The sequence below is a fragment of the Musa acuminata genome, chromosome BXJ3-11 (assembly GCF_036884655.1).
Source record: "Musa acuminata AAA Group cultivar baxijiao chromosome BXJ3-11, Cavendish_Baxijiao_AAA, whole genome shotgun sequence".
In the NCBI taxonomy this organism is placed as follows: domain Eukaryota; kingdom Viridiplantae; phylum Streptophyta; class Magnoliopsida; order Zingiberales; family Musaceae; genus Musa; species Musa acuminata.
The window spans coordinates 32,077,466-32,101,527 of record NC_088359.1 but is presented as its reverse complement, the minus strand read 5'-3'; the positions used below and the strand labels follow the sequence as shown (position 1 = coordinate 32,101,527).

At 40.5% G+C, this 24,062-nt stretch overlaps 3 protein-coding genes, 1 long non-coding RNA gene and 1 pseudogene across 8 annotated transcripts; 2 read left to right on the top strand and 3 right to left on the bottom strand.

The window, feature by feature from the left end:
- Positions 1-493: 493 nt before the first annotated feature.
- Positions 494-2,325, top strand: LOC135653442 (patatin-like protein 3; annotated as a pseudogene).
- Positions 2,326-4,293: 1,968 nt separating this feature from the next.
- LOC135653443 (OVARIAN TUMOR DOMAIN-containing deubiquitinating enzyme 5-like) lies at positions 4,294-8,428 on the bottom strand. Its single transcript, XM_065175424.1, has 2 exons — positions 8,237-8,428; positions 4,294-5,421 (listed from the first exon to the last, which is right to left on the bottom strand). The coding sequence occupies exons 1-2, from the start codon at positions 8,317-8,319 to the stop codon at positions 4,545-4,547; spliced, it is 960 nt and encodes a 319-aa protein (XP_065031496.1). The 5' UTR covers positions 8,320-8,428; the 3' UTR covers positions 4,294-4,544.
- A 3,456-nt stretch (positions 8,429-11,884) lies between these two features.
- Positions 11,885-15,072, top strand: LOC103972433 (probable alpha-glucosidase Os06g0675700). Its single transcript, XM_009386773.3, has 5 exons — positions 11,885-12,138; positions 12,280-12,968; positions 13,046-13,276; positions 13,347-13,987; positions 14,077-15,072. Exons 1-5 carry the CDS (start codon positions 11,906-11,908, stop codon positions 14,950-14,952), a joined length of 2,670 nt encoding a protein of 889 aa, XP_009385048.2. The 5' UTR covers positions 11,885-11,905; the 3' UTR covers positions 14,953-15,072.
- LOC135652724 (NAC domain-containing protein 21/22-like) lies at positions 15,037-17,152 on the bottom strand. 5 transcript variants are annotated; one of them, XM_065173908.1, is made up of 3 exons: positions 16,864-17,152; positions 15,930-16,204; positions 15,037-15,717 (listed from the first exon to the last, which is right to left on the bottom strand). In XM_065173908.1, the coding sequence occupies exons 1-3, from the start codon at positions 17,051-17,053 to the stop codon at positions 15,265-15,267; spliced, it is 918 nt and encodes a 305-aa protein (XP_065029980.1). In that variant the 5' UTR covers positions 17,054-17,152; the 3' UTR covers positions 15,037-15,264. The 5 variants fall into 5 exon arrangements, with proteins under 5 accessions (XP_065029980.1, XP_065029979.1, XP_065029982.1 ...); XM_065173907.1 differs by having other exon boundaries at positions 15,037-15,720; positions 16,864-17,150; XM_065173910.1 differs by having other exon boundaries at positions 15,037-15,720; positions 15,930-16,727; positions 16,845-17,002.
- Positions 17,153-20,114: 2,962 nt separating this feature from the next.
- Positions 20,115-23,864, bottom strand: LOC108951680 (uncharacterized). The gene is made up of 3 exons (XR_001976204.2): positions 23,620-23,864; positions 20,910-23,538; positions 20,115-20,841 (listed from the first exon to the last, which is right to left on the bottom strand). It is a non-coding gene; the product is annotated as an uncharacterized LOC108951680 (long non-coding RNA).
- Between the last annotated feature and the right edge of the window lie 198 nt (positions 23,865-24,062).

Here is a 24,062-nt window from a genome sequence, read left to right as displayed (position 1 = left end):
TTTTGTCATTTGAGGTTCAACAGCAGAATATGAAATAGGGGTCTCACATGACACACTTGTTGGAAATAGAAAGCAGATGTTGAGTAAATGGTAAGGCTGCATAAAGAAAGAAATAAAGGCAGGGGAATAAAGTGGTCGTCCTTGACGAACCTATCTATCTATCTTTGCACGGGCCTTCGACGCTTCCTCTCCTTCGCTTTTACGAATCTATCTATCTATCACCCATTAGAACTGTGTGTATAGACTGTGCTGCCAAGGAGTAATGTCTTCTGACATTGTTCCAATGGTTGTTGACTAATTAATTCTGGTTAATAGTGTCATCCCACTGTTATGACATCAAAATTGCAGAGGCTAAATTTAGCAGGGGAGTATTAACAGCTACAAGAAACATGTTTTCCGGCTTCAGTGGAGATGCATTTGACACCTCGAGAGGACAATAATAGTAGATTCTATCTAACGTGCTTTCCCGTCTATAAAATGCCGCGAGGCGAACGAGGCAGACGCCTCGCCGACATCGCCATCCCGTCTGCTCTCTCTCTCTTGCTCTCGTCATTCCTCTGTCTCGATCGGCTGCCGTGAGAAAGACCGAGAGAGAGAGAGAGAGAGAGTGAAGAGGAAGAAGAAGAAGAAGAAGAAGTAAGCCGAGATTAGTGTTGGGTAGTTACCTTTTCTCGTGCAGAGAATCGGAAAGGAAGATGTCGGCGGCGGCGGCTGCTTGGGTGGAACCGAGCCTGGACATGGACAAACTGAGCTACGAGATCTTCTCGATACTGGAGAGCAAGTTCCTTTTCGGCTACGACGACCCCAAGCTCCTTCTCCCCTCCATGCCCGCTACACCCGCCGCGCCCCGCATTCGCTCCGCAACCTCCGGCGCGGTACGTGTCCTCTCCATCGACGCCGCCGGCGTGGACTTCGCCGGCGCCGCTCTTGCCCGACTCGAGGCATCCCTCCGCAAGCAGGTCGGCGACCCCGACGCTTGCGTGGCCGACTTCTTCGACCTCGCAGCCGGGTCAGGCGCCGGGGGAGTCCTCGCCGCCCTCCTCTTCACACGGGGCCACGACGGCCGGCCCCTGTTCTCTGTCGCTGAAGCTCTCCGCCTGCTCGCCAAGCACGGCCGCCGCCTCGCCTCTTCAGCCGCCCAGCGGAAGGGAATCCTGGCGGGCCTCCTCTGCCGTTCGGGGGGGCTGCTCCGACGGGTGTTCGGGGACGCGACGCTGCGAGACGCCCTGAAGCCGGTTCTCATCCCGTGCTACGACCTGGCGACGGGGGCGCCCTTCGTGTTCTCGCGGGCGGACGCCGTGGAGGCAGACGGCTACGACTTTCGGATGGAGGAGGTGTGCGCCGCCACGTGCGCGGACCCGGCGGCGGGGGCGGCGGCGGTGGAGATGCGCTCCGTGGACGGCCGTACGCGGATCCGGGCGGTCGGGGGCGGGTTGGCGATGTGGAACCCCACGGCGGCAGCCATCACCCACGTGCTCAACAATCGTCGCGAGTTTCCCACCGCCGCGGCGGTGAAGGACCTCCTCGTCGTCTCGCTCGGGGGCGCGGAGGCCCCGGCGTCACTCGGGAAGGCTCCATCGCTGCTCTCCGTGGCGGATATAGCGATGATCACCGGTAGAGCCCAGGCCGACGTGGTCAGCACCCCGACGTTGCCGCTTCCGGCACTTAAATTTCCGTTCAATAAATCCTCCTTTTTCTTTTCTTTCTTAAAAGACCATGGTACCCTTCATCTAGGAGGAGGGTCCTTTGTAATGTTTGGGTATTTCGGTCATTACATACGGTGACAGTTATTGTGTCCGAGTAAACGCAGGTGGATCAAGCGGTGGGGATGGCGTTTGGGGAGCGCCGGGCGAGCAACTACGTTAGGATCCAGGTAAACCCTCCTTATCTTCGACGGCATGTCGAGAATGGTCTCTGACAATGGCGTCGGGGTAACGCAGGGATGCGGGGCGACGGAGAGGGGGGTGGAGTCGGTGCTGTTTCAGGGGAGGAAGCTGTCGGAACAGACCAACGGGGAGAAGCTGGACCTGGTGGCGGCGGAGCTGATCAAGGAGCACGAGCGGCGGAAGCGGAGCGCCGTCCCCACCGTGGTGTTGAAGCCCTCGACGACGCCCGCCCGGTCCTCCTCCTGCTGCTGACCACCTACCTCGATTGCCCCTTTTTGCGTGGGTTGTTTCGGGGTGAAAGCTTGTGCAGTAACCCTCGAGTATGTGTTTTGTTGCCTCTCTCAAGTGCAACATCTCTCCCTGCTTCAAGAAAACCTCAGGGAAGGGATCTATCTCTGTTATGATCCCCCTGCAACTCGAATGAAATGTTCCTTGCCTATCTATGTTGTCATCTTCCTTATGTGCTCTGCCTCTTTATCTGTGCTGCTGCCCTAATTGTTTAGTGTTTCACACATTCCCACCGAAGCTTGTTATGGGTTGACAAAATCCATGAAAGCCACCTCAGTTCTATCTTCCCGGCTTACACGATTTCCATAGGTTGATACAAACCAGCTTCTAATCATAAGGAAATTGCTACCAGAAGTCCTCACACCTATCATCTTCAAAGTTTATAAGATGACATTACTATGAGACTGGAATTTTGAATCTGTTCCTTCTTTTACAACCACAAGAATGGAAGTGGCATTCATTTGTCACCGGTCCCCCTCGATTGAAGACTGTACTGTGTCCACAGGACCACCAATCGAAGCATGTGAGAGATTGACAATGGTCTAAAAAGGATAACAGGGACTTTGATCTTTTCTTCCTCGTCTCTTTTACGTACTGCATCAGGTAAGACAAGGACAGAAATGATGCAGTGCGTGCAATGCTGTTTTGTGTACCCAAGAGTAGACATGAAGGATGGAGAAACGAGCGAGTCATGGAGGCTGTGGAACGGTTGACAGGTAGCAGTGGGTGTCACTGCCGCCATATTGTCTTGTCCATGAGCCCTGACTCACTCGCTTCTCCTAAGCTTCCAGGATAATTAATAGCTTTTTTGACCTCGGTATGAAACAAATATACAACCTGGTAACAACAATTCACAAAGAAGCTTTCCAAAGAAAATATGAAGGTAAAATCATCAACGAAAAGAAAGCAAAAATCTTTTAATGTAACTGCATCCATGTTATGTTCTACCTCTGCCAGAGTGGAATACTATAAATCTTACACTTGAATCAAGAATGTAGAGGAGAGCTTCTATCCAGATTAATACATGTCCAAAGAGCCCTCTTACTTACCTTCAACAAGTGAGGGTAGAGGAGAGCTTCTATCCAGGTTTCTAAGCAGATTAATACATGTCCAAAGAGCCCTCTTACTTACCTTCAACAAGTGAGAGTAGAGGAGAGCTTCTATCCAGGTTTCTAAGTAGATTAACACATGTCCAAAGAGCCCTCTTACTTACCTTCAACAATTGAGAGTAGAGAAGAGCTTCTATCCAGGTTTCTAAGCAGATTAATACATGTCCAAAGAGTCATCTTATTTAGCTTCAACAAGTGAGAAACCATTCCAAAGAAAGGCAAGCATGCTTTCTCTCATTTCCTCAAATAAACATCGACAAAAACTATCCATGTTGGAATGACATTAGTATCACCACCCTGAGAAACCGACACACTACATATCTACTTGACCAACTGCTCATGTGCAATTGTCCATGTCCAGAAATATCAGCCAGGTTGTATGAGAGAGGTTGCATCATCTTGTTCCATGATGAGTGCGCCCCTTAATACATCAAAATATCAACACCTTATATGTAACTGTTGCATTAAAGAGTTTGGTGGACCTAGTACTCATCATGGAAGAACTCAGAGACACTCCATAAACAGTTAAAATCTAATTGTTGATCTATTAGAACATTTGATTTTAATCTAGCACCATTCTCGCTGACTCTATGAGCTACAGCAATGGAGGGAAAAGCATATCCAGCTTGGTTTCTACAAGAAAGGAATTAAAAAACTATGTCCCACAGAAGGTCTAGAGATAAATGATCAATCGACTATGAGCAAAGAATAATTTTGACTGAATAGGAACATTGAACACATCATTCGTCAGATATATTTTGTGCATATTAGGTTAAAAAAATGATTCTGATTATACATTGATTGTATAATCAGAATCATCATTTAAAAATAACCACTATAAGTTGAACCCAGTTAGAAATTAATCAATACCCTTTTCTGCTAATATGATGGATGTAACAATAAATCTTTTTTATTTTTACCAATAACATGCTGGTTTTTGGATACTTAACAAAGAAAAGTCAAGAAAAGCAATAAATTTTTAAGCTATTTCATAGTCTTGGAACTCTAAATCCACCCAATCAAACAGATAAATTCATAAGCAAAAACAACCACATTGTGCACAACTTACATGATCCTTCGTTTCTTCACAGTTCCACTATTATTGAAGGTAAAACAACTCCTGGACAAAAGATCACCTCTCATGTTTAACAATGAGAAACAACTAATCATCTGATTCTGTCAAAAGATTATGATTTGTCGTCTTTGTACATCGAGAATGAATCATAGTCATAAATATATTGCACAAAAGGAGAACATAGAGTTACCTCATGGCATTAGGAACCACTGAATTGTAGTGCTCGCCAAGGCCATAAGCATGCCGATGATATGATAACAGGATGGTTGGATTGCTCAAATTGCTACTTGTTTCAGACTTGTATTCTTTCCCCATCTCCACATCAGGGAATGAACCTGAATATATAACAATATGTTTCTTGAGGCAATGTGTAAGAGCACCTAGCTCAAGTTGTCCACCCCAAACTGCTGTGGATTCAACCTCCTTGCAGTACTTCTCAAATATTTCCAAGGGAGAGTTATCTGCATCGACTTCGATGTTACTCTCTGACAAGAAAAACGGAAGAAAATCGGATGCATGGTGTCTCATGTAATTGGCAGCCATTTTCCTGAGCTCCTGAAAACTGTAAGGTGATGTATTGTTGGAAGAAAGTGAGAGCTGGTCCTCAACAGCTCGATAAAGACAATGACCATCTGGCTTTATTTCATTAATTCTTAGTCCAAGGGGATCCAACTTCCTCTCCAGCCTCTCATTTTCAATCACACGATCACTAATGATGTTACTCTGCTCTTCCTGTATCCTGTGCTCTCTTGCTGCTTCTTCCTGAGCTCTTCTTTCTCTCCTCCTAGCTCCTTTGCTGGGCTTTGCTGATTGACTATGACCTGTGATGTTAACGCCAGCAATGGCCTTCACGAAAACGTCTAGATTATCTTTTTCTGTGCTTCCAATTGCTTTAGAGCCCAACGATGCAAGTTCTTGTTTGTGTTTAGCTTTTAGTTGGGATCGAAGTTGACACATCTCATCTTCTACCTGCTTCTTCTTGGCTTTCTGTTCAGCTTTGCTTCCTTTTGCTGCAGCTTTTTTAAGGCTCATCTCTTTGTCATCGATCTTGATGATCTCTTTCCTTTAAATATAGAAGCTTATATTAAGATCATAAATAAAAAAGGTTCGGTAAAGTCTACTGGGGAAGTAGAACTGTAATGAAGCAGAAGCAGAAGCAGGAATGTAGAAGCTTATATCGACTAGTTGCAAGGTAATCAGAAATATCAGATCATGATATCAGAATTTATGAAAACGGTTCTCATATGAGAAGGCAAACATTCCAGTAAGAATCAAGATATTGCTTGGATGTTATTTTTTGATCAAAATCAAAAGATTCCAGCAAAATTAAAGCCTGCCTAAGGACTACTGATTAGTTTTCCAAGATGGCTACCATAAGGTGAAGGACAACCATTTACACCTACTGGAAAAAGCCTAATTATCATCTTTTGGTGGGCCATGGGTTTAGAACCATTATAAAATCCATCACATTATGTCAATCTCAAGCCCTGGAGTTCATTGATTTACGTGAAAACCATAAACATTGGGACCACAAAGGTTCTCTGATCAATTTTGGAGTAATTTGTGGGGTGACTCACATATCTCCTCATGCTGCATGTTTCCATTCTACAAATAGATCTGAAAAGGCACTAAAATCATAAAAAGATAAATTTTCAAGTCCAATTAAAATAAAGGGACTGAACACTTGATCCCAATTAAAGCAAAGTTGTAAGCAACTAAGCATTGGTGGAAGTATCATCAAACTTGCTATGTTATGATATATTGATCATATAGTTCACTGAGCAGATGCTAAAGGACTGTAAGCATTGATCACAAAGACAATCTTAACAGAGTAAGCTTACAAGAAGCCCAGTAGAAGGCATCTTTAAAAACTTGTACCATGATGACTCGTCTATAAGTACAGTGTTCTGCATTCCTGTACATGACCTTAAAGGCACTTTAAATAGACAAGATGATAAATGAGAGTTCACTGTGGAGAGGTTTGTCTCATTCAGCATATAAGTTGGCAGTAAAATTGAGTGTGCTGCAATCTAAGTACAGTGTTCTGCATTCCTGTACATGACCTTAAAGGCACTTAAATAGACAAGATGATAAATGAGAGTTCACTGTGGAGAGGTTTGTCTCATTCAGCATATAAGTTGGCAGTAAAATTGAGTGTGCTGCAATCTAACAGGACCATTCTCAATATGCTGTAACTTACACAGGCTACAACCAAATAACAATTATCATATTTTGGTCAAACGATCCAGCCTGATGATTTGCTAACATAATGGCTCAGATAAATAGACCAAGAATCACATAAATAGACCTGGAATCATGTGGATTAAAATGCTTAGGCACAAGTTATTCCTACTAGAACCATCAATTTGTAATGCTAATCCAATCTATCATCAACACTTGATATGGGTACATCGGGGCACTATAATCACCCACATCTTGATGTGCACAAGATAACACCTACATTGATGTGTATCAACATAAATCAAGGCCCAATTCCAATGTGGGTCTAACAAAGAAACCCTCATCTCAGTGTGCATAACTTGATTTTGGCATATATCAGTTCTCACAGAGTGAACCACAGAGTTGCTCTGGTACATTTTATGACTGATTCGATGGACCTAATGACCATATAACTTAATATAGGTGCCTACAATAACATGACCAAAAGACCTACACCCAGTTGTTTATTAGCAGATTCATCTAATTGTACATATTAATCTAACCTATCATCAACTCTCAATGCATGTCTATTGATGTATCGCTGTTAGAGCTACCAAGTTAAGCAAACAAGATTTGAGCTTGAACGCACACACAAAAGGAAGAAAAGCATTAAAGAAAAGTTCAAGTTGTTTATTTCTAAAATCTTTAACTTCCATGGTTGTTTTAACAGGTGGAGAAACATACTCCAAGGTTATATCTCAATCATTATGTCACCTAGAATATATTCCTCATAGTTAATTTGCTGAGTAGCAATTCAATTTCAGTGTCCATATTCTGATGATTTGAGCATTTATGTTATTTGCATTGTTAACAACCAACGATCTAGTTCACCATGTATTACTGCACTAGAAATAAGAAATCATATTAATTTCTGGTATGAGCTAAGCTATTGTGTTGGAAAACGAATCACAAGCACCTAGTGCTAGTGTCATAATAGTGAGAAGCCTTGGTTAAAAAGCATCTGGACGTCTTATCCATACAGATACTAAGCTGTTGGACACAATAAACATCCAGAGAAGCTTGAAACAGCCCAAAAGAAACAACAAACAAGTTATATTACATTAAACAAATAGATCCAGCATCAACAGGCTGGAAGTATCTCACAGTTATCTAGAAGGCTATAGAGGAACTAAAGGGACGCCTTCCTGCTGGCTAAGCAGTATCTTCAAATGGACTTAGAATCCACTGAATAAGACCGAGAACATATTTGTATGGCTACCTGCTTTCCATCTCCAAAGCATGATTTCAAAGCGATAAAGTTAAACCAAGAGACTTAGCTAGGCAACCGAAAACCATAATCCTTCTTTCAAATATTAATATCCACTGAGCATTATATTGGAAGATCTAAGTACTCAAAAAAGTAACGCATCCACCAACAAAAGCAACAATATGGACAGCAGAAGATTCACAAATACAGAAAGATAATCCTCTCAACTAAACAAGCCTAACCGACAACCTAAAGAAGCGTTTTTCTTTAGTTCTCCGATGACCAAAAGAGACATTTCCCTCCAAGGACTGCTACTACTCCACCAAAATCCCACAGAACAGCCGTAAACCAGGCTCTCTCGAGCAACTAGAAATCCACCAATCGAGTCACCAAAGTAAATAAAAGCCAAAACTTGAAGATTAAAAATCCGAACTTCGACTGCTGCTATTACCGGTGTCTCGATAGCATCTCTTCGAGGGTTTCCTGGGGTTCTTCTTTCGAAGCGCTTCCTTGGGCTTCTTCGGGCGTCTCCATCTTCCCCCAAGAGATCGGAAGCTGGGATCGAGAGAGAAGCTACGAGGAAGAGGGCGCGCCCCCCTGCGGAGAGCGGTTTGAGCGCAGCCCTAAAGTGTTCACAGTAGGGACTCGTCGATATAGGTCTAATCATGGATCAGATCGCCTCCCGCTTCGAGTAGCAAACAATGGGCCTTATATGGGCCTCTTACTGGGCTCATCTTATGGAGCCCAAAAAGATTTTTCATTTATTTTTCTTTTCTTTTTATGAGAAATAAGGATAAATATTTTTCATTTCTATTTTTTGAATTAATAATTTTCAATATAAATTTAGTACAAACAATAGATCGAAGGAAAATAAAAGTGTTATTGATAAAATGCATAATAATAATATATGAAAAATATTTATCTTACTTGATAAATACTGATCAAACTCGATGACCGCAATACATTATTTCTTTGATCATTATTAAGTAGATGTGATGACAAGCTCGATACCCTCTTCGTTTTGTATAAAAATTATAAGATATGTATATATGTGTGTTGATTATTTGTAAGTAAAGAATTACTAAAATAATAACTTTTGGCCAAGGAAAAGGCGAAATTGGAAAATATAAAAGAGTGTTGGAAAATATATTGAATAAAATATATCTATTTATATCTATTAACGAAAAATATATGTATTCTTTTTACATTTAAGAAAAATATAATTGATCAATATTAATCTGAACGTTAGCCAAAGCTAGCTTATTATATCCGTTTACATGTGGATAAATTTTTTTTTACTAATAGTGATCTTGATTTATTGTAAGAAACAAATATATATTTGAATTTTAAGATAATTGATATGAATAAAACAATTTATGTTATTAATATTAAAATATTTAGAGATAAATCTTAAGAATAATTATCACTATTTCGTAAAAACATATATTGACCAAATTGTTGAGAGGTTTAGTATACAAAGTAAAAAACTTCAATCAAAGCAACTTTTTATAAAATAATTTTCTTAAAAAAATTAAATAAAAAATATTTTATATGTATACATAGTTAGAATTCTATTATATATTCAAGTCTATACTAGACTAGATATCAATTTTATAGTTAAAATACTAGGTAGATATTAGAGTTATCTATGAATAAAATATTAAAAATTTGAACGAAAAATACTCATATAAAATTAGATCAGATTGAAATAATAATATTTTCAAAATATAATTTTGTAAATTACTTAGATAGTAAGAACTATAATTTATATTTTATATTATATTAATTTGAGGGATAATTTATAATAATATATATAATAATATATTAATGTATTATTAACAATAGAAGCTAATTTGTTGGTATGTTTTGAGGTCACTAATCAAGCTTTATGATTACAAAATTTTATCTTGAGATTTGGTATTGTCGGACTTAATTGCCAAGTTATTAAAAATATATTATGATATATCATAATATTTTTCTACTCTAAGAAAAATAAATACTCTAGTAGTTCTAGCATAAATTAGTTGATGGTTAAATAAAAAAATTAAAAAATAATTAATATCAATTAAGAACTTGAGTTTTATATCGATTGTTAATCTATTCACTAAGGCTAACTCATAAAAGATATAATGATATATATTTGAGTGGACATTATAATTATGATTCGTGCATACGTAATTAAAGTTATTTTATTTCTATTATATTATATTATATATATATATATTATTGTATAATATGTATAAAATATATTAGGAATAACTAACAATATTGTTATACAAAAAAGAAAGTATGATATTGATGATATATAATCGTGATGACTCGTATTGGTAGTTAAACTTATTGTGGTATTATCATGCTTATTGGATTTACTGACCTATTTTATAAAATTTGTGCACATGTGTAAAGTAATTTTTTTTAATTTTATAATCTAATTAAGTTATTTTATTTTGAGTATAATTATCGATCAATAAAAATAATAATTATAATAAGATTCTTTAGAAGATGACCTTGATAGGATAAACGAAATAAACTCTCTTAATTACTTATATTATATACTTTACTTTCACTTATAGATAAATTATATTTCATAGGGATAATATGTTAAATGACTCTTTGTTATGTGACGATCTTATATAATGTTAAGTATACGTTGAGAAATTATAAATCTTTTTTTAGTTTACTTATATTATAATCTTCTTCATTTAAAGTAGTTTTGTGAATGACATGAAGAGAGAAAAATATGAATATAATTCTTTTTACATATCGCATCACTGCTTTTTTTATATTTGACGACGATACATTTACGGATAAGATAAAGATTTTTCAAGTAATATCAAAATATACGTAATCATAATATTTGATCTATCATTATTTAATTTTAATTTTTGATATTAAAATCTTTTATATAATAATATAATTATAGTTTTTATGAAAGGGAAAGAATAATGTAGACAAATAAAAAAAGAGGAGGTGGTAAAAGAAAAAAAAAGAGGAAGAGGATAAATAATAAAAGATGAAAGAGGCAGAGAAAACTTATCATTGGCCGCGCACGATGAGTTACAGACGATTGCATGAGGCGATACTACAAGTTGGCGAATAGGGTTCATGAATATATATTTTTTTTTATTTTTAAATATTCAGATCAGATCACTTGAGACGATCCACGTGTCTTTTTTTTTTTTGGTCTGATTGGACACATACTGCCTATTTCGTATTGATCTGACGAAACCTCAAACACTGACTTACACGTAATAGAAAGCTTGTGTAGTACTTGTAGATGATATATATAATGCATATACTTTTACTATATATAAAGTTCACGGAAGATTTGTATCTAATTGATGAAATATTCCCTCTTAAACTTTAACGCTAAGGTAGCAGATGAGTACGTTTCTCTTGGTGAGGTTCGACTGATTCAAAGTCCACACGTATCATGACATGGGCCAAAATCCATACTAAAGCATTAAGATGTGGATATTGACCTTATCTTCATTCTTGACCGTTGACTTTTCCAACTTACTTGTCAATGACCGGAGGACTGACTACATACAAATTCATCGACAAGAAGCATTAATTAATAAGAAAATTTAACAAAATATTATTTTTTTTCAAAAAAAAATTAATTGTCATGCTTTTTGTCTTTTTCTTTGTCTTGTCGTATATAGACATAAAGTAGATGATAAGGTTTGAGTTGAAATCACGTGCCGTATAACTAATTCGGGCGCAGTGCCCATCTCCGTCTTGAAATCACCTCTTTTCCTTGATCCGCTTTTGTGTCCAGCTCCCAACACGCAATCCCCTTTCATAGGGGACCATGCGGATGGGCCACCTTTGCCTTGCAAATGGAATTAAGCCACGTACTCAAGATAAACTCCAACCACAAATATATTGCCTTTTTCCGCCACGTGCTGCTCGATCTCATGAATCATGCCCACCCATCCCCTTTCCTTAAAGCGTCGTATAGACGAGGGACACGTGTTCGAAGCGGGGGGGGGGTTGGTTGAGATATAATATATATATATATATATATATATATATATATATATATATATATATATATATATATATATCTATATATATTAGTCTGTGGTTGCTGAGTCAAAGACGACGGTGCAGGACGATGAGGGTGAGGATAGTCTCCTGCTCTGTTGCTAGCTTCCCCTGCTTCTTCTTCCTCCTCGTCTTGTTCTTTTCTTGCTCCGCTTCGCAAGAGCAACAAGTCGTTGGACACGGGTACGATCTCCGATCGGTAGGCGTCGATCCTTCCGGGAAGACGTTGACCGCTGAGCTCGGGCTGATTCAGGAGACGTCGGTTTATGGAGCCGACATTCCAAAGCTCGGTCTCTTGGCCAGGTTAGCCTCTGATGACTTCTCATCTATGCCGAAATTGACCTTGGTCGGAGTAGCAGTAGAAAAAGAATCTTGTGATCTTTCTTTTGCCTCATTAGATACCCTGAATTCTTCTCTGTGATCCGTCACCTCTTCTGCTTGCAGCTTTGAGACCAGCGATCGGCTACGAGTCCGAATCACCGACGCCGACCACGAAAGATGGGAAATCCCTCAGCACATCATCCCTCGCGAGCCACAGGCATCTCTCCGCTCCATGCTGGAAACCGACCGGTCTCAGTCTCCGCCGGAGAGTCATGTCCTCTCCAGCTCAGACTCCGACCTCGTCTTCACCCTCCATGGAACGTCCCCTTTTACGTTCACCGTTTCCCGCCGCTCCACGGGCGACCTGCTCTTCGATACGCTCCCCACGGTTGTCTTCAAGGACAGTTACCTGGAGATCTCGTCGTCGCTCCCGGCGGACAGAGCATCGATCTATGGACTCGGGGAGCACACCAAGAAGTCGTTGAAGCTAGTCCCAGATGACACGTTTACCCTGTGGAATTCAGATATCCCTGCGTCAATTCCTGATCTGAATCTGTATGGGTCTCATCCGTTCTACATCGACGTCAGATCATCGTCTCCCGACACGACGTATCCGCCGGGGATCACCCACGGAGTGCTCCTCCTGAACAGCAACGGGATGGACGTCATATACGGAGGATCTTACATCACCTACAAAGTGATTGGAGGAGTACTCGACTTCTACTTTTTTGCAGGGCCATCGCCATTGTCGGTGATGGACCAGTACACCGAGCTCATCGGCCGGCCGGCTCCGATGCCGTATTGGTCGTTTGGTGAGCAGATCAAAGCTTTCGATGTCCATCGTCGAGTGCGTGATCCGAATGTTTGATGCATACCACTTCTTATGTAGGGTTCCACCAGTGCAAATACGGCTACAAAAACTTGTTCGAGCTTGAAGAGGTGGTTGGAGGGTATGCCAAGGCCAGGATACCGCTGGAGGTAATGTGGACCGACATCGACTACATGGACGCATTCAAAGATTTCACTCTCGATCCCATCAACTTCCCAGCGGATAGGATGAATGAATTCGTCGACAAGCTTCACGAGAATGGGCAGAAGTATGTGGTCATAATAGATCCAGGTAAGCTTCTGCAGAACCGAGCATCGGAACGAACAGGAAGCAGAGACGATGACTCTGTAAGCAATTGTAGGTATCAGCGTCAACTACACATACGATACGTTTGTGAGAGGGATGGAACAAGATGTCTTCTTGAAGAGAGGCGGAAGCTACTACCTTGGTAATGTCTGGCCCGGACCAGTCTACTTCCCGGACTTCCTCAACCCAGCGGCTGCTAAATTCTGGGCTCAAGAGATCGGCATCTTTAGGAAGACGCTTCCGGTGGACGGCCTGTGGGTCGACATGAATGAGATATCCAACTTCATTACCTCTCCGCCGCTGAATTCGCTGGATGATCCTCCTTACAGCATCAACAACGCCGGCGTGCGGCGGCCCATCAACACCAAGACAGTCCCCGCATCTGCGACTCACTACGGGAACGTGTCGGAGTACAACGCCCACAACCTGTATGGCTTTCTGGAGTCGAGGGCGACCCATGACGGGCTCATCGGATCCACAGGGAAGAGGCCGTTTGTGCTAAGCCGGTCGACCTTCGTGGGTTCGGGGAAGTATGCAGCGCACTGGACCGGCGACAATTTCGCGACATGGGAAGATCTTGGGTACTCTATACCGTCGATTCTCAACTCTGGTCTGTTCGGGATCCCCATGGTCGGGGCAGACATCTGCGGCTTCGGCGGTGACACCACTGAGGAGCTGTGCCGGCGGTGGATTCAGGTAAATTGCTCTTGTTTCCTTCAACTCCCAGACCGCATTGCGGCTGAAGCAACAAGCTGAGACCGGAGTTTCTGTGTTGTGCCATGAAGTTAGGTGCATTCTATCCATTCTCGAGGGATCACTCGGCCATCATGACGTCTCCACAAGAGCTCTACGTCTGGGATTCCGTCGCCCTTTCCGCGAGAAAGGTGCTCGGACTCCGGTACCGTCTTCTTCCCCATATCTACACCTTGATGTACGAGGCACACGTCAAGGGCGCGCCTATAGCGCGACCAGTGTTCTTCTCATTCCCTGAAGACGCAACGACCTACAACATCAGCACACAGTTTCTGATCGGAGCAGGAGTGATGGTTTCCCCGGTACTGAAGCCGGGGGCCGTCGAGGTCGATGCATACTTCCCAAAAGGCAAGTGGTTCAACCTATTCAACTACTCGCAGTCGGTGACGAGCAACTCCGGCCAGTATGTAACGCTTGACGCCCCGCAAGACGCCATCAACGTTCATGTCGGAGGTGGGAGCGTCTTGGCGATGCAAGGCGAGGCCCTGACCACACAGTCGGCGCGGCAGAGTCCGTTCGAGCTCCTGGTGGTGCTCGACGAGGACGGAACCGCGGCAGGGGAGGTGTTTCTGGACGACGGGGAGACGGTGGAGATGGCAGGGGAGGAGAGCGAGTGGAGCTTGGTGAGGTTTAGTGCGGAGACAGAAGGGAAAGGCCCGAAGCTAAGATCACAAGTGGTCAACGGCGCATACGCATCGAAGCACAGGCTGGTAGTGAACAAGGTGGTGATCCTTGGCATGGAGTTGAAGGAAACATCTAAAGTATCTGTGAAATCACTGGGAGCAGGCAATACCTCAGAGGTAAGTGTTGCACACCAGAAAAATGGGAGGTTTAGTGTGGTAGAGATAAAGAGCCTGTCTCTGCTCATGGGTGAGGAGTTCGAGCTACAGATCGAGGTCGAAGCTTAGAAGAAGAAGAAGAAGAAGCGAGGACAAAAGCTATGAATAAGTTTTCCATTTTTCTTTCCTGGGAAAGGATTGAAATGGTTGTGGTGGAACAGCAGCAAAACAAATAATTACATTTCTTGAGCTCCAGAAAACAATTACATTCCAATCATAACAAAGAGTCCAATGTACTAAACACAAACTTGTATGCCTGTTCTTCCCTCTTGCGTGAGCAATCCCTGCACAATGCTAAGTAATCAATCACCTACAAATAGGTATGGAGTACATGTATGTGCACATGAACAGATTCTTCCTTCATCTAACTAAATAGCAGTCTCAAAAAGGGTTCCAAACGTATGACAAACCATTTCCAGTGAAGTGGGAGTCCAAGCTTCTTGGAGCACTAGTGTTTGGAGGGAACTCCCGCTTTGGGAACCCCTCCAACTTGGTGAAGTGGCTCAACACAGAGCTTACGACCTGGTCAGAAGATCCCAGGTCGAGTAATCCCCCCACGAGAGTTGAGCTCTTGAGTTGGTGGCTCCTTTCAACCGAGGAGAGAGGAGGGTAAGCCGCATCATTTGCTTGTGACGCAGAGTGCGGGTTCAGGTCGGAGAAGCAGGACACTTGCTCGTATCCTTGTGAACCCAGCGGCGCTTGTTCGAGGGCGATGTGGCCGTCCGTGAGAGGAGGGAGGGAAGAGGAGACGGCTTCGTCGTCGCCAGTCTCTGCGGTGGGCTTGGATGCCACCCCTCTGCTCTTGTGGAACACTCTACACAAGACCCAATCATCCTGCTGGAAGACAAAAATGCAATCAGGTTGGCGTATCTCTTACAACGATAACATGATTGCTTCGTGATTCATAGCAAAATCCGAAGGGTTATCTTGTGGCAATCGCGAGGATCATTATCATCATAATAATCACAACCAAAATGTGGCCACAAAGCTGGTAAGACACTCATCGACATACGAGTCGTCTGATGATGTTTAGTAGGGTGTGTTACCTCGGACGAGAACTTTTGTGGAGGATCGTCAGAGTCTGCCATGCGGAACTCATGCATGACCCACTCGGTCTTCCTCCCCTTGGGAGCTCTTCCCCGGTAGAAGACGAGAGTCTTCCTCAGGCCAACAAGCACGCCTCTTCGGCTCACCTGCCGGTCTTTCCCCGTCGCCTTCCAGTAGCCCGACTGCGTTGCCCGGTTGGTCCGCTGCCCGGTCGCGTACTTCCGGTCCGGGAGACTGAAGAAGTACCATTCCTTCCCCGCCACACATGCCATTTCTGCGCCACGAGAACTCGCAGAAGATAACATCACTACATCATCCGACATATGATCGAAGCAGGTGACTGATTCATCCCTATTTGTGGATCGGGCTATGTATTATGGAACCATGATCGTTTATGACACATGAGGTTTAGGAGAGACTCGAGGTTCTGAACCTCCAACTGGTGCAATGATATATGGTTCCTCTTCGAGATCTGAAAGGTCGCCAGGAATGGATTGAGATACACGAAGAGGTTTACAAGGGGACAAAGATTTGGCATAAAAAGCCAAGATGAGGACAAGACGTTTGCAATTTCTACTCTATAGTTTTACATAGGAAGGATGATGCGATCGATATTGAGGAATCCAACTCATGCATGTCGTATGCAGTAAGTATGCATGTATTGAGGAAGGCAATGGATTTAAGACAGCTAAAAGCAACAAAAATATTTAGTGCAAATTAACACACACGCGCACAGTTCTAGAAATCAAGAAAAGCCAAAGGCAGAGAAAGCTCTAGCTGTTCATCCACAGGGGAATCTGGAACCAGGAAAAGAAGAAGATATCATCAGCTGCTGTCATCCTACAAGAGAATTCTAAGATCCTCTGAGCCGCATGTATGCAAGAGAGTGTTCCATATTGCTACAGCAAGATTACTGGTGGCTGGCGGCGGTACCAGGAAGCTCCCAAGGCTCGCACTTGTTGAGGTCGACGTCGATCATCATGGGCCAGCAGCCGCCGTCGCCGCTGCCGCCGCCGCTGCAGAAGACCTTCTTCATGAGGTAGTCACAGACAAGCTCCTCGTCCCGTGGGTGGAATCTGAACCCTGGAGGCAGTCTTGCCTCCATCATGCTCAAGAAGCTCATGGTGATGATGATGAGGAGGAGGAGGAGGAGGAGGACTAACAAGAGGCAGAAATATCAACTAGTGAAGGAGAGGAGAGAGTAGATATAGAAAGAGAAAGAGAGAGAGAGGAGATGGGTCAGAATTTGAGGCATCTTTTTTTCTTTTTCTTCATATCAATGTTGATAATGCCATGACTTGGATCCTTGCTGGCCCCACTGGCATGCAATAATACATCATATGGCTGAGGAGGCATCTAAAATTCTGCAATTTAAGCAATCAATCTAAACATTTAATTTCCTGTGGTGCAATATATTGTGTTCAATGATTCAGAGTGTCAAATGCCATGTATGACCTGATGGAGCCATAGCCAGAAATAATATTTGGGTTACATATATATATATATATATATATATATATATATATATATATATATATATATATATATATATATATATATATATATATATATATATATATATATATATATTATGTGATCAATAAAACCTAACCAGTGGTGGCTAACAACTACCTGAAAGTGACTCAATTTGTTCTTGTTGGACAACATGCAAAGAGTCTCAAGTCATGGTGATGTTACTCTTGCACAATGCCATTCACAAATATGGTGTTTCTTTTTTTCTTTTCTTTTTTGTGGGGTTTATATTTGATACAAGATTGTTCACAGATATCCCTCCAAAAATCAGTGATTTTTTTTATTTATCCCTTTTGAATTTAAATTCAGCATATGTTTTTTTTTGTTTTGTTAAAACTCAAGACTACAAATATGTCATTATAGCTGATCTTAGTCAATTGAGTGTTATGACATTGAAAGCCAAATTGACTTTAGTTTCCTTCAAAAATATTTTAGAGCATGAGAGGTCAAATGATGAGTGAAAGTAATTGAGGGTATCTTTAGTTGTTGAATTTTAATATTTTAAATTTAGAAATGACCATAATTAGGAGTAGCTAACTTGATATTATTGATGGATGTGGGTGAGAGTAACATAATATTTTTTATTTAAAAAAACCTAAAATATCTCTCTAAAATTTTTCTATCTTTTTTTTTTATCAATTTTTAATTATTACGGCATTTTCATTTGATTCATTTATAACGTTTTTCGATAATGTTTACGGTATCTTATTGATGTACCAAAAATACTATATTATTAAAATACACCATAAGTGACATCATATCATGGTTTTGATAATCGTTGCTTATAAACTATTATAATATTATATTTTTAGGTTTATAATTAATTTAGTTGAGATTATGAGTCTATTTAAATTAATTACAATGCTTCTTATTGTGGTGAACAAAACACTATAGCAAGCCAAAAATATTATGACACATCAAAACATTATTATAAGATATAGAAAAAAATTTTTGAAGGATAATTCAGATTTTTTTAAAATTAAAAGTACTATTTGAAAAAAAAAATAAAATAAAAATATTGATTGATAAATACTCAAAATAAAAAATGTTTTCTAGGGAAATCGTCCAACAAATAATGTTAATAGTTATGTGTTATTGTTGTACCTCAAATTTGATACTAGTGATACTAAAGAAGAATTGAGAGTACATGACGTGGTAGAGGCAATTAGACTTGAATGCAACAAATGTAGCTTATAGTATACATAAATATCAGCGTTGAATTTGTATGTCCACATCTCTTCATTTTCCTTTTTATTATTATTATTTTTTCCTTTTAAGGGATCGAAGATTGGAAGGATAAAGTGGTGCCAAAACATCAATCGTTCCACGTGGCTTTCACGTGTCAATCGCCACTTGTCTCCGCCGGGGCCGTCCGATCGAGATCGAACGCATAAAACTACATGACGTCACCCGATTGCACCACTCTCGTGGCATCATCCGTGAGCAAATGGAGGACCCAATAAATAAAAGCTTCAAAATTTGTCGCCTTCAATTAATTATAGCATGACATATTTATTCTTGATTTATTTTTTTAGTTTATTATATAATATATGTCATAATTTTTTTCTCCATCCGAATGAATTTAAATTCAATTCAGAGTGGTGCCAAAACATTCACTACGATCGATTTCTCGACATGATTACACGTGTATAAATTTATGGAGAACGTATTTTTTTGTTTTTAAATGATTAACACACGTAACATCGTTCGATAGATGAGGAATGAAACGATAAATGTTTCATCAACACATGATTGACATGTTAGATCATTCAAAACTATATCAATCTCATATGATCGATAGGTGGTAGATGGTTCGAGCATCACGCTAATATCATGTGGTCAATATGTTGATCGCTTAAGGTTGACAACTATCGCATGTGGTCGATACTATATATTTATAGTTTTGATTGAGCCGATCAACAAGCAATCTAGATTCAATGGAAAATGATGTCATTCTTTCGATTTAACTCATGAATAATGTGTACAATCATCGATAATTAGTCTTGATTAAATGGAAATGATGTCATTCTCTCGATTAAGCTCATGAATAATGTGTACAATCATTGATAATTTTAGATGTAACGATCCTCAAAACCATCTACAAATACAACTTTCTAAGTACATTTCCCGCACACTAAGCAATTCTCTTTAATACTTTGACCAATTTGAACTCAAAACTAATTTGATCTTCGGAGAAGTATTTGTTGAAAACGTCCTAACTTAGTTTGCAACTTTCACACTTTTTAAATAGTGAATAAGATTGAGATGAGATTGATATAAAAAGAATCTTGGATGGACTCGAACCCTCTTGCGATTCATATAATCAAAATTTATATCACTAATTTATATCGAGTGATGAGTACCCTCGACTTAGTTTTGTAGGTTTGACATCAGATAAAATAGTGACTAGGACCAATACTAACACAGAAATGATCTTGACTAGATCTGATCTCTATTTTAGCTCGGACAATTATCAATAATATATTAGCATATGGAGTAAAGAAAATTAGATGATATGTTTAGTACAAAGCCTTTCACCATCCGTTGGTAAAAGCCTTATACTATATAGTTCATATTTTTATTTCTCTTAAAGCTCGATATAGTGGCGATGTAGTTGCTAAAACAAACTCAAAAATTTTATTTTTGTTGAATTCCGATGAAAAGGTCTACATTTTGATGCGAAAATAAAGAGTAAATATAACTTTCTGGATCACAGAAACAAGTAGTCGAGTAGGGAGGGGACTACTTTAACAGGATAAGGATTAAAAGACTGCCCAATTGCACCACTTTGGTGGCATCATCCACGGGCAAGTGAAGTGCCCACTTTACATGCCATAATTGGGGGATATGTCGCATTTGATGAAGGGAGTTGCTCTCCCTGTTGTCTTCTTGTAGAATGTGCTCTGCTCCGAAGAATCTCGGCAGCTGAAGCCCACCCCCTCTGCATTCCCTTCCGATAGCTACCTCTCTTGTCTGTGCTCCTCAACCCAATGGCATGGCAGCTGCTCAAAGTACTAGATAATGCCGGCCAATGAGACGATGCTGATAAGCCCCACGTCACGTCACCTCACCTCACCTCACACATCAATTTTCGTTTCCCGCCAAACCCTTTTGGCTTTGTGCGTCGCCGTTGTTCTTCTTCTTCTTCTTCTTCTTCTTCATGATCCGACCCGATGGGATAACTCAGGTTTGTCTTCAACAATTAGTGGTGAGTGCCATGGCACGAAGCTTGACCGTTGATCTTTGAATTCTCCGAGTGCATATCTTTCATTAGATATTGTCAAACACCTATACTCTTCATCCGATCAATGGCACAATGCAACTCCTCCACATGGTTTTGGTCAGTGGTAGAAGAAGAAGACGAAGAAGAACACAAATCTGCAAAGAAGAGTCATGGTTAGGTTATCATAAACCAATGCAGACAAAACAGTCTCTTTCGTTCCAACCTGCTGAAGTTAGACTCGAACACTTGATCTGGATAAGCCTGTTGCTGGGTCCATGCTTATATCTTGTCCAGTGAGATGAAGCCTGGCATGGTCATGAAAGGAAAACCTGACGGCATTGCTTTCCACCACAAAAGTCGAAGCAGATGAACACCCACACCCCAAAAGATGTGGTTCAAGTTAGTAGGTAAAACAATTGAATTATTGGTTGAAAGCAACACTGAAGCAAAGAGTCAAAAGATATGCCTGTTTGCCCCTTTGAAACGAATTGGATTACTGTAGAGTCTAATATGTGCAACACTGGCTCAGTGGTTTTAACATGAGGAGCTAAGGGGAAGTTCTAATCATACATAACAGTGACGTAGACTAGATGCAATGAACAAAAGTAGCAGCCATGAAAACTGATGTTTCTTGAGGAGAAAAAATAGTTTATAAAGACAATACATACATAGGATGTGACTTGACAAAGACATTTACTATAAGCCAATTTATCTATATGCGGTCACATGCTGTATATTTTGGTCAGAAAAGAAAGTTAACCGAGGATGCATTAAGGTTTAAATCACAAGAAGAACATGTCAAAGCATATACAGTGATCCTATCTAAAATACAATTTACGGAATTGTTTAGAGTCTAAACATGCATTAGGAGTTGCACCAGTTTATAACAGCAAAGTAACTCGGAGAAGGAAGTGATATGGTGAGTCTATTAATACAGCAGAACAGCTTCTACCGTCAGGGATGTTGGTTTTATTAACAAGATTGATTTATGATGAGATTACCATGCTGGAACAGATTAAATTGAAGTTGTACAAAATACACACATGTAAGTGATCACTAGATGGATTTTACAACTGATCATAAGTGCCAATTCTGCTGTTGTAAGGCTTTGGCAGTGAGCATACTGAAAGCTTATGCTCAAATAGTCTATATTTCAATCATACAAGAGTGGCAAAAAAGTAGATCAAAGCATGGATTTCATGAAAGAATCAAGTGCTCTGCAAGACAACTTGCTGGGACCATTCAATCATACAAGACATAGCATACTGTGTAGAAAGGTAAGGGACGATTAGTCTTTGTTAATGAACATATTTCTTAAAGGACGTGAAGAACATCAGCAGTAAAGTATCATATCAAGAGATCACCAGTTTGGGGACAGACGAATCCTGAAAACACGATTCAAATGTCAGCAAAGGACTTGTTTAATTAGCATAGGCATTCAAGAAAAAACATACAAATAAAGCTGTTGGTTTAGCAGTTTAGCTGCTGCTGGTTTTCAGGGCCTGTGTGTAAAAGTCAAATTATTTGTACAGGTCCAATAAAAGAAAAGATTTTAGGAAATAAAAAGCACTGATCCAATTTAGACATGACGTATTGTGATCACAAGTTGCCTAATATTTAATCCAAGACATGTCACCCTTTGTTATTAAATTGAGGAGGAGAACGGATCAACTTGTCGATAGCTGTGGCCTCATAACATGTTTTTCTGAATTCCAGCTAGCCAAGCTAGGAGATCTTTTGGTATGTAACAATGATCAAGTATTTAATTAAGCAGACTCGGTTGGGGTAGCAAAAGCTATGATCAATCCACTTCAACATCTAGATTTGTTTGAATACATACAAGTAGATGACCATCAAAAAAGCATTTAGAGACATCGTAAACAAGTACTTGATCCTATCTACCAATCAGGTCCAAGTGGCAAAACAATTATATTTGTTTGCATCTGTTGGCATCTTAGTATTATGTATTATCCATACAGAAAACAAGAAAACAAAAACACAAGGAGAAGTAAGAAAGATTTTGCCCAAAGACTTTTCTGTACTACAAAATCCGACTATCTTAAGAAATAATCTAGGATGGTGTTCAGGCAAATTGAGAACAAAAAAACCAAGTTAGAAAACCAGATACAGAGAAAAATCAATCTGAAACAATTGAAACTGGAGGTCTTGAAGCTCAGAGAATATTTTCCAAGAATTATTCTCCACAGAAACCATTTACATGATTGAATCTCAATTAACAAACAAATTAGAGTCTGTCTAAAGATGGGAACCACTACATGTGCTCTAAACTATTCATGAAAGTTACATATTTCTAACCGATCACAGTCATGCAATAGAAATATATATCAAATCAGTCAGAGAAATTAACTAAGTCTTTCGCTTTACTAATGATATCATGTTAGAGATCACACAGTCACTACCAATTTCTTCTGCGCATATGTAAGAGCTCCTAGGACTTGAAAACAGTCAAATGCGCATGGCCATGAATAATTACGTGGATGGTAGTCAGGAGATGCTGCAGAATGCTGTTTAGAGCAAAATTGTGCAACACTAATGATCCAAAACTGATAAGATACCTGTATAGCTGAGAAATAGAACTGTACAGGCAAAGCCCCAAACACAGAGAAACCTGCTCTCGAATGTTGAGGTCTCAGCATGCTTATATGCTTGCTGCTTATGTTGACTGTTCCAGTGCATTACCATCGATGCATCAAATGATTTCTCCCATTTCTTCTTACATCTACATCTAATGTTCATGCGAAGCTCAAGAAACGAGCAATACCTAATCTGAGACAGCTGCGCTCCTGCAAACTCATGCCTTGAGGACCGAACCGAAGAAAGAACCAGCTCCCCTGTACACAAACATGAAATGCTCCGACCAGAGAACAGTACGGAGCATGCGGAAAACCAGAGAGAGAGATGTGAGAGTCTACCTCACGAAGCATGATGGTGTCCACCCCCCAAAGACTGTGCAACGAGATGGCAGCATTTGGTGCACAGAGCATATACAATGGGTGTCCTAATCCCAAGATCTGGCATCCACTGGATCACTGGGGACGCTGCGTACCTGCCTAACTTGGCATAGCAGAAGCACATGAGGTTACTGCTGAAATGCGTGATCAAAATATATAGTTCAGGAGAAGTCCTTTTCCTGGAATGCGAGGATGGTCCATTCGTAGGTCACACAAAGATACACCCTCAAGCATGTCCCAAGATTTCAGATGTTGACTTAGAATTCATTCTATGTTTGAGGATCAGTCATAATATATTAGATATTTTTATTTTTCCTCTTTACTATTTGAATAATGATTTTTGTATTCATTTTTCAAAATCTAATATATATATATATATATATATATATATATATATGTGAATT

Coding starts and splice junctions, on each gene's coding strand:
- LOC135653443 (XM_065175424.1), bottom strand. CDS start 8,319: ATGGAGACGCCCGAAGAAGCCCAAGGAAGCGCTTCGAAAGAAGAACCC. Junction 5,422..8,236: donor GAGATGCTATCGAGACACCG/GTAATAGCAGCA, acceptor CTATATTTAAAG/GAAAGAGATCATCAAGATCG.
- LOC103972433 (XM_009386773.3), top strand. CDS start 11,906: ATGAGGGTGAGGATAGTCTCCTGCTCTGTTGCTAGCTTCCCCTGCTTC. Junction 12,139..12,279: donor AAGCTCGGTCTCTTGGCCAG/GTTAGCCTCTGA, acceptor TTCTGCTTGCAG/CTTTGAGACCAGCGATCGGC. Junction 13,277..13,346: donor TGTGGTCATAATAGATCCAG/GTAAGCTTCTGC, acceptor AAGCAATTGTAG/GTATCAGCGTCAACTACACA.
- LOC135652724 (XM_065173907.1), bottom strand. CDS start 17,053: ATGAGCTTCTTGAGCATGATGGAGGCAAGACTGCCTCCAGGGTTCAGA. Junction 16,205..16,863: donor CGAGCCTTGGGAGCTTCCTG/GTACCGCCGCCA, acceptor CTCGTGGCGCAG/AAATGGCATGTGTGGCGGGG. Junction 15,721..15,929: donor CACAAAAGTTCTCGTCCGAG/GTAACACACCCT, acceptor TTTGTCTTCCAG/CAGGATGATTGGGTCTTGTG.